Genomic DNA, 20,561 nt, shown 5'->3' on the forward strand with positions numbered 1-20,561 from the left:
CTACTTAAAACTCCTTTGATGCCTTTTCTTTGCATTTAGAATAACATTCCAAGTTCTTATCTGGTCTGCCAGACCTATGTTATCTGGTCGTTGTCTATTTCTCAAATTTCACTCCATGCTCATCTGGTCCAGGATCTTTGGACATATTGTCCCTTCTGTCTGGAATCCTCTTTCCCTGGTTCTCTAGCTAGCTCCTCTTTATCTTTCAGGTCTCAACCTAGATGACACCTTCTTGGAGTGGCATTCTCTAACTAGCCTTATCTATGTAGATCTTGCCTTTATTCTCTATCATTATATCCCCACTGATCTTTTTTTTTTTTTATAGCACTTTAGTTATGATTACACCCTCCCCTCACTTATCGACACGGTTAGGCTCCACGGTTAGGTTCCAAAGACCAGGTTGTTATGCGAAATTGGTGTTATGTGAAAATGAATAATCAGATCACAAAATGGAGGATGACTTCATCATTACATAACTTCCAAATTACATCACCACGTAACTGCTAAGGTACATCATTACATAACTGCCAAGTTACATCATTACATAACTGCCAACAACTGACAATCACGGCCTAGCCACATTGACACACAACCTTAACCGTCAAAGCCAGCGCTAGTCTTGTCTTGTACATCGGCATTCGTTACTGCCAGACGTACGTCGTTGATGTGCAAAATAGTCAGATGGTAGATTTTTTACTATCGTCATAAATGTGAAAAGTCGGATAAAAAGATAGTAGATGAGTGAGGAGGAGGTTGATTTGTCTGCTTACTTGTTAACTATTTCCCTCATTAACATGTAAGTTCCAGGAGGGTAGTGACTATTCTGTTTTGCCCACCATCATATACCCTGCACCAACAGTAGAAACTTAATAAAAACCATGTGAACCTACCTTAAGTGGGTAAGAATGAATCTTAAGTGAATGAACCTACCTTAAGTGGGTAAGAACAGAAGGCAGCATTTCGGCCAGCTCATCCATTGTGGGGTACTGGTACCTGAAACCCAGAAGAATATCTCCTGAGTTAGAATGCACGTACATTTCCCAGTCACTAGAACAGGTGGAAAACACAGAGTTCTTAGGTAAGAGCATTCCTTTTCACCAAAGGCTCAAAGGAGGTGATCTAGTGCCTGGAAATGATTGTGGCGTATTTTGTGACTCTTTAGGACTGCCATGCTAAGAAGAAAGCAAAAGAAACCACCCATTTCTGCATCCCAAAGAGCAGTCTCTGGGCCCAGAGGAAGCCACTTGAAAGAAAGAAGTAATATAGTTTTCTCTTAGGGCATTTCCAAACCTCTAACAATCACTTCAATTGGGGTTCAGGCTCAGCGAACTTCCAGCAGTTAAGAGTCAGCTCAGGAAATGGCTCTTGGTCTGCTGCTTATGTTAGGCAGCTAAATGCAGAAGGAAAGTCTTACTGGGCCTAGGCACGTAGTCGCCAATCTGGGGATGATTCTGTTTCACTTAGACATAGGAGAACATGGTTATTTTGTTATTTGCATTTGAATATCCTGAGATGGTTAAGCAAACCCAGGAGCAGATCCAGACTAGGATCCAAGAAAAGAGGGGAGCAACCACAGATACAGCCTTTTCTTTGCACGAATCAGAGATGTGAGGGGTCTTAAGTCGACTTCCTATATGAAGCAGGGTTTGCTCTATACCTAACAGGGAGGTCAGCCTACCTCTGCTTGAACACTTTAAGAAACGAAGTGCTTTTGAACTATTCGTGAACAAAAGAGAAAAGAAAAACTGGATCCAAATCTTGATGACTATAAGCTGATCACAGGCTAATTAATACGCACTGAGAGACCAACAGCTTGGACATAGTCAATAACAGATTCTGGAGCCAGATTGCCTGGGTTCAAATCACAGCTCTGCTACTTACTAGTTATGTAACCTTTGCCAAGTTACTTAATTTCTCTGAGCCTTAGTTTCCTCACTTTTAAAATGGACATAATAGTAAACCTATCCCATAGGGTTGTGAGGACTAAATGAGGTGATACATGGGAAGTATTTAAAGCAGTGTCTGGCACATTGTTTACGTACTATAGAAGCGTTAACTATTATTTGTCTGCAACGATCTATTTCATAGGAGGCATTGGGCAAAGGCAGCTGTGGAGATGAGTAAAGGCAGAGAACAATTAGCAACCCACAGCTTGTGCTCTGACTCCTCCTTGCAAGGTCTTTGCTTCTGCGACCAGTAAGCACTCTGCTCAAGAAGAGTCGGGGACACAGACTGTGGCTCTGCCACATAAAGCAGACTTAGGATGAGGCTGAGACCTCCAAGTTCAGTCAAACTGCACTTTTACTGTAAAAGGGCAGCCTCTCAGAATAAATGGTTATGTAAATATTCAAATTCCAATCACTAATGGGGAGGTGAGGCTAGGGAGGTGCTCCCAGGAAGCTCAGAAGGATCAGAATTTGGCCTGAGGTAGGTGGGGATTTCAGGGAGGGACATAAAAATAACAGACTTTAGATGAGGAAGGGGACAGATTATAGACAGCGAGAAGTGGGTGCTCTAGACACTTATGCCTTGTGATTACAGGGAGCCAGGTCCTTGCTATGGAGAGTCATTTATGGAAATGGGAAAACATGCAGTTTTCCCAAACAGATGGTACATTACAGTCCTCTCAGACTAAGGAGAGAAAATATGTGGGTGACTGGCTAATAAATATAACTTGTAGGCTGTGATAAAATCAAGTGGGAAGGGAAGCAAGTGCTACTCCTCCCACTGGACTTCAGTCATTTGCTTTTCTGAGTGCATGTCTCCTACAAGATCTTGTTGTGACCTTACCCTGTTGGGAAAGGGGCTGCACCTTCCTGTTGGCCTGGGGCATCCACATGACAGACAGCAAAGTACTGGGTGATCTCTTGCATATCCTCAAAGTTAAAGAACGCATTGAAACAGGATTTGTCTGCAAGAGTAAAAACACCCATAAGTCACAGGCTCTCCATTTCTCCCCAATTCTCCCGTACTTGATCAATGTCATATCATGCTCATGTCTTCTTTTTTTCCTTTTTAATCACTTCTCCTCTAACATGAGGTGTCTAGACAATCCATCTGCTTCAAACTGTCCTAAAGACTGAACACCAGACATCTCAATGACTTCAGAACAACTAATTCTCATCTACACAATGTCTACAAAGTGGAAACCAATCCTGGTGCTGCATAAAATAATTTTAACACCCCTACTACCGTCATATGTCATTCACTTTATTCACTTATCCAACATAGAGACAGTGACTATATCCCAAGAGCCTGGCTAGAACGAATATCTTGGGTCACTTACATTCCCCATTTGGGAGTTTATCTCTTGGCAAAACTGCTGAGGTACAAGGAGGGGCTGCTTCATTTTCTACCCTCCTAGTCTAACTGCTTAAATCACTTCTAATGCTGAGGAGGCTATAAAAAAAAGGGACTGTAGCCTCAAATGCAGGTCACCTCTGAAAACCAGAGAAGTATGGAAGAAAAAGTATGTATACAGACTCTTTGTGCCTGTGGCTAGAGCCAGAATCTTATACTACCATCTAGAAAAGTCAGGTTAAAGTCAGTGATGACAGGCTCTAGCAAGAACACTTTTACTAACTCACTAGCAAGAACACTTTTACTAACTCACTAGCAAGAACACTTTTACTAACTCACTGAAGAGCTCACAACAAAGTTCAAACTCTGGATTTTCTAACCTGAAACATGAAAAAAGCTAAAGTAGTACAGACTTAAAGAAAAAACTGATTTCAGTGTTACTTTCTTAACAAGTTCATCATATAATCTTCGGTCCTTTAGCAAATATGCGATAAGATATAATCCCAATATCCGCCAAACCACATTCCCCTCCGTACTTTCAGGAACCTACCCTGCCATTAACATATGTAGCAATGAGAAGTGAAGGATAAGAAAAAGAGAGGGAAACTTCTGCTCTATTAGAATATAGGGCTTTTGTTTTGTTTATTAATATACAAAGATTAAGTATTCTGATAAAAAGGGAAGGCATAAAATCAAATACATACGGTTGAGGCCAATGTCATGATACGTCAAAATAACTGGTCTGTTTCCTTTCAGTATGCCTCTTATAGTGACATGGACCACACCATGAGCTGTTTCTATGTCATGTTCCTGTAATAAGAGAATGTAAGGTCTCAGTAAAGACAAAATGGACTTTCTTGGTTGCTAAAGTTTCACAATACCTGCTTTTCCACCATTTCCCACTAGCTGGGGCAGGTCACAACACCGAACTATAAGCATACCAGAGAGATGTTATATTATACAGCATATTCCTACTTTTCATTCTTTTCAGTTAAATAAATACATATGAAGAAAAATATACCTTCTCGTCCACAAAGCTCACTTAAGAGTACAGGAAGTCAGGGGGGATCTCTTGAGAATCCATGAGGAATTGGCCATGGAAAAGGAGATCAGTAAGTTGGGTAAGGAGCCACGTAAAACTGGGGGAAGCAAAGTTAAGGAAGCAGAAGACAAAGAAATTCTGGGTAAAAAGTCAGAGGCTTCAGAGCCTTTGAACATATGTTCAGCAACTTATAAGTTCAGCAGACACCTCACCTACTGGTGTGTCTGCCTAGAATCTCTCCCTTTCCTAGTAGCTGCCCTTCTGTGCCATGTACGTGTTACAGGAGTGGTGCTTGGCTGCCATGTTTGTACAACATAATCTTACGGCTACGTCTTACTGGAGTGGGGTGAGCATCTGGCCCATGCTGGCTCAGCATCCTTCCCAGGGAATTTGTAACTTAAACTAAGAGATTCCAGCCTCAGCTTTTCTTGAAAATAAACTTGGGAGATTTTAGTAGGCATTTCCACTGTTCTAATTCCTGGTTCTTGCTGTGTGTGCACCAGAACTTGGAGACATGCCTGGATTGCTTCCTGGTTTAGGCTAGCTTGGGTGGATTTGTTCCCTGCATCCCAAAGGATCCTAACTAAGGCAATGTGTAAAGTTCAGAGAAGAGTCAAGAACTGAATAAAGCTGGAATAGGATGTGACTGGAGCTAATGGGACCAACACTAAGAGTGGTAGGGTGGAAAAGAAAGGGACAGTTCAAGAGTTAACTGAATTTATTCTAGTCCTCTTCAACTTTTATATTTCTCAAAAATAAAAATTACCATGCCTAGCCTAGTGAATTTCTGCTGGTGAGGTCTACACCTATCTCAGAAAATTTTATAATAAATAAGATAACATTAACTGTGACAATAAGAATCCCAACAAAGGCAAAAGGCTTCCTTCTTAATTTCCTATCTGATAATGAACCTCATCAGAGCTTCAATTTTTTACATAATGTGGGACATAGAAGACAATCTTAGGCTAACTGGGCATTGGTTTTTCTCAAATCATAAGTCCCAGGCTGGAGTATCTACCTGCTTCAGATAGATACCTCTATCAAATCAAACTATGAGTGAATCAATTTGTATGTTATTCTTTATGACTGCTACCTCCTATTCAAAACTGGCTTGAAAAACAGAAGACATGAAAGAGAGAATCTGCCACTGTGAATTGATTAAGTGCAGGGCTTGGCTGGGAGGAAGAGAAAGAAATAAATCTCTGTTATTGTGTGAGCTCTTCTCTTAGAGTAGTATCAGACTCACTGAGTTTGGGTTCTTATGTAATTATGCTACTGAGATGTCCTGGCAAGGCCATATCCTTGTGAGTAAAGTACGGATCTTCCCAAGGGAGGATGAATACTCCTGGAGTTAACCGTTAGAGGAAGAGTCAAGTACCCAGAGAGACTGCAGAGGAAAATCTGCTTCTCTGTGGTCCACCACTTAGTAGAGTTTATCTTCAATGGCCCCCCAGGTTTATTGATTAAACAATTATTTATTGAACACTTACTACATGCAGACCTTGGACCGAACTCTGGGAATGAAGCAGTAAAAGAGAGAGATGTGATCTCTGCCCTCACAAAGCTTATGTTCTAGATAGGGAGGCAAATAATCAACACATAAACAAACCCATGACAACAGCTAGTGTAAGTACTATGAGGGAAATAGAGTTCTGATAGAAAATTAAGGGGGAAGACATTAACCTCACTAGAAGTCAGGAAAGTGCAAATTAAATTCAATGAGATGCTATTTCACACACACCAGAATGGCAAAATTTATAAGTCAGATAATGCCAAATGTTGGCTAGGATGTAGAGAAATAAGGACTCTCATATATTGCTGGTAGGCATGTAAACTGGTATAACGGCTCTGGAGAACAATTTGATAATTTCTAGTAAAGTTAAGAGGTAGATACCCAATAGCAATTCTCCTTTTAGGTATAATTTAAAGAGACTGTCAGACGTGGTTACAAAAAAATAATAAAAATTTAAATATAAAACAAAACCATGCACAGAGATGTATGTTGCAGCCTTGGCTATGCAAAAAAAAAAAAAGGAAACAGCCTAAATATTCACTAGTACGGAATAGATAAATTAGGATATATTTATATAATGAAATACAAATAAAAGTGAATGAACTAGAACTATAAGCTTAAATTAATACATAGAGAAAACCTTAAAAACATAATGCTGAGTAAAAAAGATGTAGAAGGATGTTTAGGCAATATATCACTTTTGTTGATTAAAAAAAAACACTATGTTTACATGTATTTAAAGTATAAACAAAAACTAGCAGAAGGATGCACACTAACTTTAGAACTTTGTTTCCTTCCGGAAAGGGAGGTGATAGTTTCTGAAAGGGAACCCAAGGAGGCTTCAGTATCTGCTATGTTTTATTTCTTGAGAAAGAATAAAGAGGGAGAGGGAGAAGACAGCCCTGCCAGATGGAGTGACACTACAGGGGCATCCAAGTTGAAGAGAGTATATAACTTGTCATCCTGACATGTTCCTGTAACAAGAGAATGCAAGGTCTCAGCAAAGGCAGAATGGACTTCTACGGCTGCCAAAGTTTCACAATACCTGCTTTTCCACTATTTCAACTGTTCTACAGAGAGCTGAAGGAGCCCTGATGGCGGTGGTTAAGCACTTGGCTGCTAATCGAAAGGTCAGAGGTTCTAACCCACCAGCTGCTCCTTGGGAGAAAGATATGGCAATCTGCTTCTGTAAAGTTCACAGCCCTGTAAACCCTATGGGCCAGTCAGTTCTACTCTGTCCTACAGGGTTGCTATGAGTCAAAAATGACTCGAAGGCAATGGATCGGGTAACGGAAAGAGAGCTGAGGTACCTAGGTCATGCAAACAATTTGCACTCAACTGCTAACCTAAAGGTTGGTGGTTTGAACCCACTTAGTGGTATTGCGAAAGAAAAGGCCTGGCAACCTGCTTCCGTTAAGATTATAGTCAAGAAAATCCTATGGAGCAGTTCTATGCTGTAACACATCGGGTCACCATAAGTTGGAATTGACTGGATGGCAATTAACAACAACGTACAGAGTTGAGGGAGAAACCAGTCCACGCTTTGACCCTAAAGTTAGCAGGACTTCCCCAAGGTGGTAGTCTGGGGGGGGGGGGGGAGGGTAAGCTGTCAGAGTTCAAGAGAAAGATGATGAAAAGGGAGTTATAACAGATGGTGTAACAGAGAAAGCTGAAAGTAGACGAAGAGACTGGGGCAAAGTAACTACTTAGTCATTATTTGGTCATCTGCATGAAAGTCAGAGTGAAAACTGGCTCTTTACAAAATTTCTCCTTTTTAAGTGGATCTCAGCTCCTATCGACCCATAATTTCACACCCTCATATTGTGTAACGATCAAAGTGCTAAGAGTCCAGAGTCTTATTATCAATCTTGTTGCCCTATTTGGGGTGTCTCAAAGTTCCTCTTCATTTCAAAGTATGTGAATGTAAACGTTTTTCTTCGCAGAATGAAGAATGTGAAAAGGAAGAGGCACTCACCTTCACGGGAACTCCTAAGAATAGCCTTCGTGGCCTTGTGATTATATTTCTAGTCTGAGAATCCATCTGGAGTTGAGTGTGCTACCAAGAGAGACCCTGGCTACAGAGCTGATTCAATGGTCAGGCCACTGCAGGTTGATGCTGCCGCCACTTTTCTGCTTTAATCAACTACCATCTGTTTTACAGGCTGTTTCTCCAGTTACCCCCACCACAGCATTCTAGAATAGGGTGTGACTACACAATGAGAGCCTACGCTCAAAAGGCACAGCCCAAGGTGGCTTCTAATAGGCTCTGGTCATAGATCTCCCCTACCACTTTCTGCTTGTTTACCATCTCCAAGGCTATGTACTTCTTGAACATGATCCCTTTATTCTCCAGGCTTATAAAACAATTTGAAATCGTATAGGTCCCCAGTACACTTTCCCATCCTAGACTTCCTCTCCCTCTTGATCAAAGCTGTAATTTCTCTCTACTAAGATATCACCGTTATTTGATAATAACCAACTTTTCACCTTTTCCTTGAGTCCTCTGCCTTCAGTTAAATGTCCTTTCACCAAAATTGAACAATTTAATTTGTTATGCTTCTTTGAACTCAGTTAAATTATGATCACTTCATGTCTATTACTACTTCTTCCCTTCCCTAGCCAGTCTAGAATTGTTTAGGTAAATCTGTACAATATAGTCTCGGAAATGTCAATATTTTATTCTGAATATTGTTTCAAATAATTAGGTCACTGTATGAACTTTGTGTACAGTTTTTGCTATTTCGTAGTATTTTTTGATATAATACCACCACTACTTTACCTCTGTGCAGTGGTTTACAGATTATAGAGTTCGTTTGCATGATCTTGTTTAATTTTCATTATTTCTCAATTTTCTGCCTATTAATGGATCACACTTCCCTTTTTAAAGTTCCATAATACATGTTGCCTGACTTTAGCTCCAACTTTCTCCCATCTTGCACCTTACTTAAGCCTAGTTCAATTAACAGTTTTTTAAACATCTGCTTATACTTTTCAATCACTCACAACTCCCAGCCTTCTCAAAAGTCACTCCCTTCACTTGAAAGCTTCTTTTGCGTTATGTCAATCTAAAATCTGTCTTTCCCTCCTTCCAAACTAGCTCCAATTCTTCTTCACACAGCCTTGGTTAACAATGAGGAGAAAGAGAGTAAATGACTATCTCACACACAAGAGCCCAGAACACCTTCAGAACATGGACTTTCTAAGAAAGTCCACGTAGGAAGGGACCCAGGTCTGGTCAGCTCAAACACCTGACTCACTTAAGCACAGTGATTGGTTTGGGGATGTACATGTGACCCACATACATGTGATACACACTAGGCCAATGAGAGTCCTCCCTTGGACTTTTTCCTAAAATTATAGGTAAAGATCATTTAGCAGTATGGGTATTCAGCTGGGAGGATTTGTTTTGGGCAGTTGGCAGCCATCATGTCAATGATGTGACAGGGCTTGTCTGAGAAATAGACCCCGAGTGACAGGGGAAAGAGAACTGAGGTTAGGAGATGGTGATAAAAAAGGACTTCAGCTTTTTTTATAAAGTTCTTACCCTACCCTCAAAGAGGAATAAAGTCCCTTGTATCCTTACAACTTAATACAATCAAGCCAAAAAAGGGGGGCACCTAGGGGGAGGAACTGTGAACAAAGGCCATCAGAGTGAAAAGCACAAAGTGGAAGAAAAGGTAAGCCCAAACCAAATTCACTGCCATCGAGTTGGTTCCAACTCATAGTGGTCCTATAAGACAGAGTAGAACTGCCCCATAGAATTTCCAAGGAGCATCTGGTGGATTTGAACTGCCTACCTTTTGGTTAGCATCCGTAGCTCTTAGCTACTACGCCACCAGGTTTTTGGAAGTGAAGGTAGGTCAGCAATAATTCCAGTTTTTCCAGAGGGTGGGGTGTATAAAGGGAAGCAGTGGGACATGACACGAGGCTGAAAGGTGGACTGGGGCCACATTCTGGGTAGCTTTTAAGGTCAAGGGAGCATGGAGCTGATTCAAGCTCCCTAACACATACTGCAGCAGGTGGTTGAATCCAAAGACCTCTTCACTACAGAAGGAACTTCCAGAATATTTATTTCACTTAATTCTTACTTTGTAACAATGCCTATTGACTAAGTGACCTGCAAGTGTTTAAGGCTGTTTAAACCCCTTTAGAAAAAAACTGAAAACCAGTTCTCACAGTGGGGTTCTATAAATCAGTCCTCTAAAGAGCAACTACAATTACACAGCCAGCATGCAATTATGCAATCCTTGACTGTGCCTAGATTATCCTAGGAGCAAGAACTCCGCTTCTGTCAGTTCACTCTATTATCAGCCTCTTCACCACTCTCCATTAGTATTTACTGAGTGTTCAATTGGTGGAAGGCAATTTGACAAGATACGCCAAGAGCCTTAAACATGCTCATTCCAAGAACTCATCTAATAATCCAAACGTAGATAAAATTTATGCACAAAAATGTTCAGTGAATTTAACACATTATAATAGAAAAAAAGGAAAACAATCTAACTGACATAATAATTTAATAGTAAAGTCACGACACAGCTATATAGTGAAATAATAGGCAGCCATTAAAAATTATTTTTATGAGAGTTTTAAAATGACATGGAAATGGGATTGTGTTCTAATGTTAAGTCAGAAAAGGGAATACACATTGTACATCCAGTATGACTTTAACCATATAAACTTAAAAATGAATTGCTTATATAAAAATTTAAGTACATATCGTGACACTAAACATGTTAACATAATTGTTGCTGGGTTATAGCTATGAGCTTTTTCCCTAGGTACTTTATATTTCTCTATGCTTTCCAAATGTTCCACTATGAGCACGCATTGTTCTGAGAACCAGAATATAAACGTAAAAACTAGAAAGAAATAAAATAATGTATGGTTATCTCTAGGTAGCAGGATTGTAGGTAATTTTAATTTTTGTACTTTTCTGAGTTTGTTTCTGACTATACACAAAAGGAGTTTCTTTTTTTTTTTTAAGCAATTTATCATACACACAGAGAAGCTATAGCATCTGCCCCAGCTCTAGTACCAAACTTCTAAATATTCCCATAAGGAAAAGAGAATTAAGCAACACTGAAGTAGCTAAGCGGACAGTAAATAGGTCAGCTATGTCATTGATTATTAGGGAGTACACTCTTTCTTCCTTTCTCATCAATTCTAAGTATGTCATCTCCAATCATTTCTCTTCCCTTGTTACTTTTTTTTTTATTGTGCTTTAAGTGAAAGTTTACAAATCAAGTCAATCTCTCATACAAAAACTTATATATGCCTTGCTATATACTCCTAATTGCTCTCCCCCTAATGAGAGAGCACACTCTTTCCCTCCACTCTCTCTTTTCGTGTCCATTCGGACAGCTTCTAACCCCCTCTGCCCTCTCATCTCCCCTCCAGACAGGAGATGCCAACATAGTCTCATGTGTCTACTTTATCCAAGAAGCTCATTCTTCCCCACTATCATTTTCTATCCCATTGTCCACTGCAATCCCTGTCTGAAGAGTTGGCTTTGGAAATGGTTGAAGTCTTGGGCTAAAAGAAGGTCTGGGGGCTATGACCACCAGGGTCCTTCAAGTCTCAGTCAGACCATTAAGTCTGGTCTTTTTACGAGAATTTGGGGTCTGCATCCCACTGCTCTCCTGCTCCCTCAGGGGTTCTCTGTTGTGTTCCCTGTCAGGGCAGTCACTGATTGTAGCTGGGCACCATCTAGTTCTTCTGGTCTCAGGCTGATGTAGTCCCTGGTTTATGTGGCCCTTTCTGCCTCTTGGGCTCATAATTACCTTGTATCCTTGGTGTTCTTCATACTCCTTTGCTCCAGGTGGGTTGAGACCAATTGATGCATCTTAGATGGCTGCTTGCTAGCGTTTAAGACCCCAGATGCCACTCTTCAAAGTGGGATGCGGAATGTTTTCTTAATAGATTTTATTATGCCAATTGACTTAGATGTCCCCTGAGACCATGGTCCCTAAACCCCTACCACGCTGGCCTTTGAAGTGTTCAGTTTATTCAGGAAACTGCTTTGCTTTTGGTTTAGTCCAGTTGTGCTGACCTCTCCTATACTGTGTTGTCTTTCCCTTCACCTAAAATAATTCTTATCTACTACCTAATTAGTGAATATCCCTTTCCCTCCCTCCCCTCTTCCCTCGTTACACTTATATGCAAATTATAACCTCTGTTTGCCCCAGAGAAGCTATATACCAATGACATCACTTAGGACAATCAAAAAAAACAAGAGAAATAGGTACTACCCTTTTAATAATACTTTAAAAAGTAATTGATTAGTAAAGAAAACAGAAGAAAAAAGGCAATTCAGATTCAAGTTATGAGCTTGGCTAATAATACTAAGAAAACTTTCTGGGGATGTCATCAAAAATTCCTTAAAGATATGTCTGGGGGAAAACAGTCTAAAAGGAAGCCCTGGCTAAATGACTTCAGTTTGCCCCATGCCACTGCTATGCTGGTAGACAATGTAAAGACTGACTGCCTTTCTATTTGGTGGCAATGTTGGCTTTGGATCTGTTCTACTTTGTCTCCTAAGAATGCCCAAAAGTTTCTGGGATGCCTTCAGGGAAACTGACACATTCTAGACTTCCTATCTCCTAGGTCTCCTATCAGCCTGGTGCTAGACAGGTGCCCCTTGTCTCCAGAACACCATATAAGCCTTTAACAAGGCACAGGCCAGAATGGTGGTAGAAGAGTATTCATGAATGCCAAAAGGAGGAAAACATAAGGGCCTATGTTTTTTTCTTCTTTATAACACAAAGAAACCAGTACACTCAAAACCAGTGACAAATATTTGCCATCATTCTACCTGTATCAGAACTGAACTGAAAGTTACATTTCATGAGGTCAGAACATGTAACTATATTAAAACTTTTCCCCAAATCAACAATTTTTGCCAGATTATTTTTAAGCTTTAGTATTAAACGGCACTGGGGTTTTTTTTTTTTTAGTATTAAAAGTGATTTCATAATTATATTTCTAAAACTCAATTTCACTTATATTTTAAGTATATTTAACATGTAAAAAAAGAAAACAAAACAAAGGATATACTCCAAAATATTAACACTGGTGAAATAACAGGTAATTTCTTACTAACTTTTCGGCATTTTCTTACTTTTTGGGGGGGCAATAATTGCAATGTAATTTTTTATTCCCATTTTTCTTGGGGGAGGCACTCAATTTAAAGAAAATAAATGCCTCCACACTTTTAGGCAGAAGTATACATATACTATTTCTGGAGTTCTTCATCTTGAATTCTACTGTCACCCTTTCTCAAATGATCTCCTGCTAGGTCAATTATATGAAATATTAACAGCAAATCAAAAGTTCAACTGGTTCAAACTAGGGTCCAAACCATAAATGAAGTTAGATCAAATTAAGAAGGACTAAATGCAAACATGACTGCTACCACTTACCCAAAAATAAAATGACTTTTTGTTTCTGAGTCAAGAAGCCGAAACCTACAGCAAGCGATTCCCTGACAATACTAGGGTGATTATGTTGTGTACACAAGTACCACAGTCACACCAAGGGATGCTGGGATCTGGAAATCCAAGAACGTGAGCCTGCCCCTTCGAGGCAATTTCAGCTTTAAGTACAATTCAGCTCCTGACAACATCTCAGCTCTGGGCATGTCCAGATGGGAAAGAATGTAGGCGACTGATTCAGGAAGAATGGGGTTTTTCAATCCCAGTTCCACCTGATGGCAAATCATGAAACCTGATTCTCTGTTTCTTTCCTTATCTGTAAAACAGGGATAATAAAAACCACTTTTTGTTACTGCTTCAAGAACTATAGATAATGTATGTTTAGTACCTATAATAGGAGCACAAAATTATTTTAACTAGTTTGCCTATGAGATAAATAATTCTTCCTTTTGATGCTGATGGTTATGAAGAGATTCCACCATACTTAACATAAAACACACATTTGAAAATAACTATTTCTCTGTGGGTGTTCAGGTTGGCTAAATCCTGGGAGCAAGGAAGTTGGTTTCTCAGCATGCTCCTTTCCCATCTAATACCTTAAGAGTCTATTTCATGTTGCTTCTGCTAGCCACTGCTATGACATCCATCCCAGTAGTGGGAGGGTCAGGCTGCCCGGGAGCACAAGGTTTCCGCTTCCAGGTACTCATTACTTCCTTCCATTTCTTTCAGGGCCAGTCAACAAAAAAAGTGGCACATGGAGAGTTGCTGCTTCATTTTATTGATTTTCAAAATGCAATGAAACTACCAGCAAAAATAGACTAGAAAGAGCAGTATTATTTAGGAAAATGTTAATAAGTCAGGTTGAATTTTTGGATTTCCAAATATAAATTAAAGAGAAATCTGTACTTTGTATTAATATTTAATTTGGCTTTTTCTTTTAGGAAAATATTTCATTGTTAAGAAGTCTTCCCATGAAAATGCAGATCAGAATTTGAAATTCTCATGGACTCCAGACTTTCTGGAGCCATGAAGGCTAGATAAACCCCTGAAATATTGCCCTGAGATAATTCTTGAACCTTAAACCAAAAATATCCCCCGAAGTCTTCTTAAAACCAAACAATAGTTTAGCTTAACCAGTAAAGAATATCTGCTTGAGCATTGTGCACTGTCAAGATCTATGCATACGGGATCAAACTGACAACAGCAACTCGAAAGATTAGATAGAAAACTTAGGGGGCAGTGAGTTTACCTTAATAGAGGAGGGACAACTCAGAAGAAGAGGGTGAGAATGATTGCACAACTTGAAGAATGTAATCAATGTCACTGAATTGTACATCTAGAAACTGTCGAATTGGTGTATGTTTTGTTGTGTATATTCTCAACAACAACAAAATAAATAATATGGATGGAGCTGGAAGACATTACCCTGAGTGAAATAAGTCAATCACAAAAGGACAAATATTATATAACCTCATTTATATAAATAAAGACAAAAAAAAAAAGGCAAATGTATAGAGAAGAAAGTTTATTAGTGGTTACCAGGGCGAGAAAGATGGGTAAGAGGGGTTAACGGTGATGGAAATATCGCATTGATTAACGGTACGGTTGCACAGCTGATTATTATAATTGCTATCAATAAGTTGTATACTTGTAAAAAGTTGTATTGGCAAAAGTTGTGTGACATACATACAACAATGACCAAAAAAAAAAAAAAAAGAGTAGCTGCTGAGGTTGCTGATGTACAACCAAAAACCTCCAGGATTTAGTTTCTTGGTTTAGAGGTTTAGGGTCATGGTTTCATGAGACATCCTAGTTAGTTGGTCTAGTCACATGTTTGGTGCTTCTTTTCTACCTCCTAGTTAGCTGCATAGTACTCCGGGTATTAAAAGCTTGCAAGAGGCCATCCAAGGCACAATTGTTTTCTTTTCTCCTGGAACAACACAGGAGAAGGAGTGTCAGGAACAGGAGGAGGAAATGGAATGTGAGGCTAACTGCCTCCACAAACAACTGCCTCCTTTGCCAGGAGACCAGAGGAAGTGAATGGTGCCAGGCTACAATTATGGAACATTTTGATCAAAGATTCGATAGAAGAATCCTGATCAAAAGGGAGAAAATGCAGAACAGAATTTCAAATTCTCACACACTCCAGGCTTCCCGAAGCCATGAAGGTTGGATGAACCTCTGAAACTACTGCCCTGAGATAATCTTTAAAACTTAAACCAAAAATAACCCGACGTAAAAAATATTCCTTAAAACCAAACAATAGTTTCGCTTAACTAGTAAAAAATGTCTGCCTTGAGTACTGAGTGCTTTTAACAACTATTTATATGGCATCAAATTGACAACAGCAACTTGAAAGATTAGCAAGGAACCTCAGGGGGCAGTAAGTTTGTTAATAGGGGAGGAACAACTCAGAAAAGAAGGGAGAGAATGGTTACAAAACTCAAAGAATGTAATCAATGTCACTAAATGGTATATGTAGAAACTGTTGAATGGTATATGTTTGGCTATGTATACTCTCAATAACAACAAAATAAATAAAATTAAAAAAAAATAAGTAAATTAAAAAAAAAAAGTCTCCCCACCAGCCCCTCCTCCCAACCTTTTCTACAGTGAGGTGATAACCTCCATTTAACACCTGTGACTGAGGTTTCCAACAGCATTTGAGGAAAGGAGATCTTAATCACAAAGAGGCAGCTGAACCCAGTAACCTACAACAATAAAACAGGCACCTGGCAGGCAATTTCTGAACATGATAGGAAATCATTTAAATAAACTTCATCCAAAGACCAAAAGAACACCGTTACTGTTTTTGTTGGGTGCCATCGAGTTGATTCCGGCTCATAGTGACCCCGTGTGACTGAGCAGAACTGCCCCATAGGGTTTTCTAGGCTGTAGGGCTTTCTCTTGCAGAGCTGATGGGTGGGTCTGAACCACCAACCTTTCAGTTAGCAGCTGAGGGCTTAACCATTGCATCACCAGGGCTCCTAACAAATCATGATTAGCTAAGAAAAGAAATTCACTTCTATAAGATCACCACGATAGGAAGTGAAGTACGGCAGAGATCCTGTACACAGCCTTCTTTGGTGCTTGTACACTCCTTACCTGACAGTCAAAGTCCTGGAAATTTCGTGTACCATTCTGTCAACAGAAGGCAGAAAACACAGTCAGTTTCCCCATGTGGCTTCCCCAAACGTGCAGCAAATTCAGTTCACAATGAAAGTAGTGGATGTGTAGCCTCTTGATAGTTCTCTTCAAAAGGCTTCAGAGGCAGGTGGGTTCTAACATGCATTAGTAAAGGGAAAGCCTTTAGAGGTGATTACACTTTGGCGGACTTACTATGAAAACAAAGGAAAGGAGCTTGGTTTCCCATCTTTAAACTTCTTATCTCCCTACCTTAATCAGAGAGTAAAACGTGGGCCAGAGTCTAAGAGTATACCCATGGTACATGCAGAAAGTGCCTGGGAGGAAAGGAGTTGAAGGACAACCCTAAGGGTGTTGAAGGAGAGCAGATGCCATGATACCCAGAACCAGGAATTAGAGAAAGGATTAGAAAGGGAACAGAGACATGCATGGATTAGAAATGGAAGACTTGAAATATAACAAAGAAGAAAGGATGTATCACTGAAGGAGGGAAAGAAAGACAAAACAGGATTCCTAATACACTGGGGCACCTATCTATTGTATCCCATAAAATTGCTGATGGAAAAAAAGGACAAATCACTAAATCATTTAAAAAGCATATCATAGTAAAAAAAAAATCCAAGGCTCAGGTGGACACTTGAGACTATGTTGGCATCTCCTGCCTAGAGGGGAGATGAGAGGGTGGAGGGGGTTAGAAGCTGGCGAAAAGGACACGAAAAGAGAGAGTGGAGGGAGGGAGCAGGCTGTCTCATTAGGGGGAGAGTAATTGGGAGTGTGTAGCAAGGTGTATATGGGTTTTTGTGTGAGAGACGGACTTGATTTGTAAACTTTCACTTAAAGCACACTAAAAATTATTTAAAAAAAAAAAAAAAAAATCCAAGGCAAATTCACCAAGCTTCTAAAAAGGGATTATGATATAGTAATGTCTGATTGAAAAAAAAATCAATGGCAATGACTCAGAAGTATTTTTACAGCATTTCAGATGCTGGAGTTGCAAGAGTATGACATATAGTATGAAAAAAGTAACAAGTGACATATTTGGGAGGAAAAAAAACCCTGCCAACAAGATTCTTCCCTAAGTATAAGCATCTCCCATGAAAAAACCTCTCATTATTCTGAAACTGTGTTATCATATCTATTCCATCTCTACAATGGCTTCCTGGAGGCCTGGAGCTGCCAAAACAACGCCCTTCCAAAAGCTGCTCCTCCAGAGACCTCGAAATCTGATGCCAAGTGAGTACTAAGCACAATCCCATTCCCCTTCAAGATACTCTTAAGGATCCTGTTAGAAACTGCTCTTCTGTATTCTACTACCCACACTGCTGGCAGGACTAAACAGTTACAGAGGTTAAAAGCACAGACCATGGTGATACAAACACCCAGAGAAACAAACTGTCCCTCCTGTGAGAGTAACAAGTGGAACCAACTGGGAGGATCCAGAGTTGCACTATCCAACATGTGGCAATTTCAGTCAAATTAAAAAAGCCATTTTCTCAGTCATATTAGGTATGTTTCAAGTGCTCAATAAACACATATGGCTAAGGGCAAACTTATTGGGCAGCAAAGATACAGAGCATTTCCATCATTGCAGAAATTTGTGCTAGACAGCACTGATCTAGAGATGAAAAGCTATTGAAGGAAGAAGGTTATGGGTGGTCAGTCCTTGTTTCTCCAAATGTAGCAGTAAAGTCATAACAGATTACCACCGAAGAGACACCACTGGAAACAGGCAAAGAGAGAGCTAATCCGAAGTATGGGACTTCAGTGGGACTGGGTAGCACACTTCCAAGGAGTGTTGCAGTTGGTAAAAAGGATCATAGCGTTCCACAGTTTCAACTAGCCCCATAAAATGCCCAAGAACGTCTTCAGAGAAGTCATTTTGTTTAATTTCCAGTTAGGCTATGAGAAGCAGAAGGAAAGGCCTTCCCATGACTAGGGTAGGTGGTTTCAGTAGGATATAAAATGACCAGTCGCTGAGCCCCCTGTTTCTAATTCAACTTGTACCTTCCCCAAAATGTAGCACAGGACCTGGAATAAATCAGGTACCTGATATGTATTTATAAAATGAATAATCCAATATAACGTAATTAAGTGTTGAGGTTTTATTTGTTAGACTTTGGGTCAACAACAAAAAACCCTACAACATTCCAACTTAAGATACAATATGGTTATTAAATTAAAAAAAAGTAGGATACAAAATGATCTTTACATTTTGTGCTTTTTGGATTAATGCTAGCCTTGTTGGGGTGAGATGGTATCTCATTATAGTTTTGACTTGCATTTCTGTAATGGCTAATGATCATGAACACTTCCTCATATATCTGTTAGCTACCTGAATATCTTCTTTGGTGAAGTGCCTGTTCATATCCTTTGCTCATTTTTTTTTTTTTTAATAATAAACATTTATTTATTTATTTTAAATTTTTTATTGTGCTTTAAGTGAAAGTTTACAAACCAAGTCAGTCTCTTATGCAAAAATTTATATATACCTCGCCATATCCTCCTAGTTGCTCTCCCCCTAATGAGACAGCACACTTCCTCTTTCCACCCTCTATTTCCATGTCCATTCAGCCAGCTTCTCTCCCCCTCTGCCTTCTCACCTCCCCTCCAGATGGGAGCTGCCCACATAGTCTCATGTGTCTACTTGATCCAAGAAGCTCACTCCTCACCAGTATCATTTTCTATCTTATAGTCCAGACCAACCCCTGTCTGAAGAGTTGGCTTTGGGAATGGTTCCTGTCCTGGGGTAACAGAGGGTCTGGGGACCATGACCTCCAGGGTCCTTTCAGTCTCAGCCTCAGACCATTAAGTCTTGTCTTTTTACCAGAATTTGAGGTCTGCATCCCACTGCTCTCCTGCTCCCTCAGGGGTTCTCTGTTGTGTTCCCTGTCAGGGCAGTCACCGGTTACAGCCGGGCACTATCTAGTTCTTCTGGTCTCAGGCTGATGTAGTCTCTAATTTATGTGGCCTTTTCTGTCTCCTGACTTTTGCCCATTTTTTAATTGGGTTTTTTTGTTGTTGTTGTTGAGCTTCTGCAGTATTTTATAGATTTTAGAGATTTGATGCTGATTGGATTGGTCATAGCCAAAAAATTTTTCCCAGTCTGTAGGTTGTCTTTTTATTCTTTTGGTGAAGTCTTCGGATGAGCATAAGTGTTTGCTTTTTAGGAGCTCCCAGTTATCTAGTTTCTCTTCTGGTGTTTGTGCATTGTTAGTAATATGTTGTATACTGTTCATGCCATGTATTAGGGTTCCTAGCGTTGTCCCTATTTTTTCTTCCATGATCTTTATTGTTTTAGATCTTATATTTAGGTCTTTGATCCATTTTGAGTGAGTTTTTGTGCATGGTGTGAGGTATGGGTCTTGTTTCATTTTTCTGCAGATGGATATCCAGTTATGCCAGCACCATTTGCTAAAGAGACTGTCTTTTCTCCAATTAACGGACTTTGGGCCTTTGTCGTATAATTGACTGCTCATAGGTGGATGAATTTACGTCTGGATTCTCAATTCTGTTCCTTTGCTCTACGTATCTGTTGTTGTACCAGCACTAGGCTGTTTTGACTACCCTGGTGGTGGTATAATGGTTCTAAAATCTGGTAGTGTGTATAAGTTTTTGTATGAGAAACTGACTCGAATTTTAAACTTTCACTTAAAGCACAATTAAAAAAAAAAAAGCACGAAAGGAAAGAAAAAAAGGTCTTTATAGTTTGATCTCAACTACATTTAAATATGCATTTAAAAAAGATACTAGAAAAAAACATTATTAACAAGAGCAGCTATTTCTGGGTAGAGATATTATGGGTGATTATAATTTTCTTTATACTTTCCTATAGTGAGCATGCACTTCCCCTTTTGTAATTAGAAAACTGGAAAAAGGATTTACTATGGTATAAAGGTATGTTTGTAATTTGTAATATAAGATTGAAAAATTCACTTAATTTTTTGAGGAATGATTTCCAATGATGTCATAATAGGCCATATTAGGGCTTCAATCTTATACGATTCCCAGAGGTATTGTTAGAGATTATTTGGAAAGATTAGAAAAAATCACTCTAGCCTGAACTAAAATCTTGGACATAGAATAAAGAGCCCCAATTTCTGATGAGCTCTTTGGGAAACAGCTGTCACTG

At 39.6% G+C, this 20,561-nt stretch overlaps 1 protein-coding gene across 2 annotated transcripts in view; it reads right to left on the bottom strand.

Annotated features, from left to right (window-relative positions):
• Positions 1-20,561, bottom strand: part of NDRG3 (NDRG family member 3) — a 95,662-nt gene that overhangs the window by 49,818 nt on the left and 25,283 nt on the right. Inside the window, exons 3-6 of one of the 2 annotated variants that reach the window (XM_010591661.3) lie at positions 16,394-16,429; positions 4,005-4,110; positions 2,791-2,911; positions 931-993 (exon numbers count right to left, since the gene is read on the bottom strand). In XM_010591661.3, the coding sequence (XP_010589963.1) occupies positions 931-993; positions 2,791-2,911; positions 4,005-4,110; positions 16,394-16,429 (326 nt within the window). The remainder of the gene's footprint in view (positions 1-930; positions 994-2,790; positions 2,912-4,004; positions 4,111-16,393; positions 16,430-20,561) is intronic. The other variant, XM_023550214.2, reaches the window with a different exon arrangement.

This window comes from Loxodonta africana, chromosome 24 (genome assembly GCF_030014295.1).
Source record: "Loxodonta africana isolate mLoxAfr1 chromosome 24, mLoxAfr1.hap2, whole genome shotgun sequence".
Taxonomy (NCBI): Eukaryota; Metazoa; Chordata; class Mammalia; order Proboscidea; family Elephantidae; genus Loxodonta; species Loxodonta africana.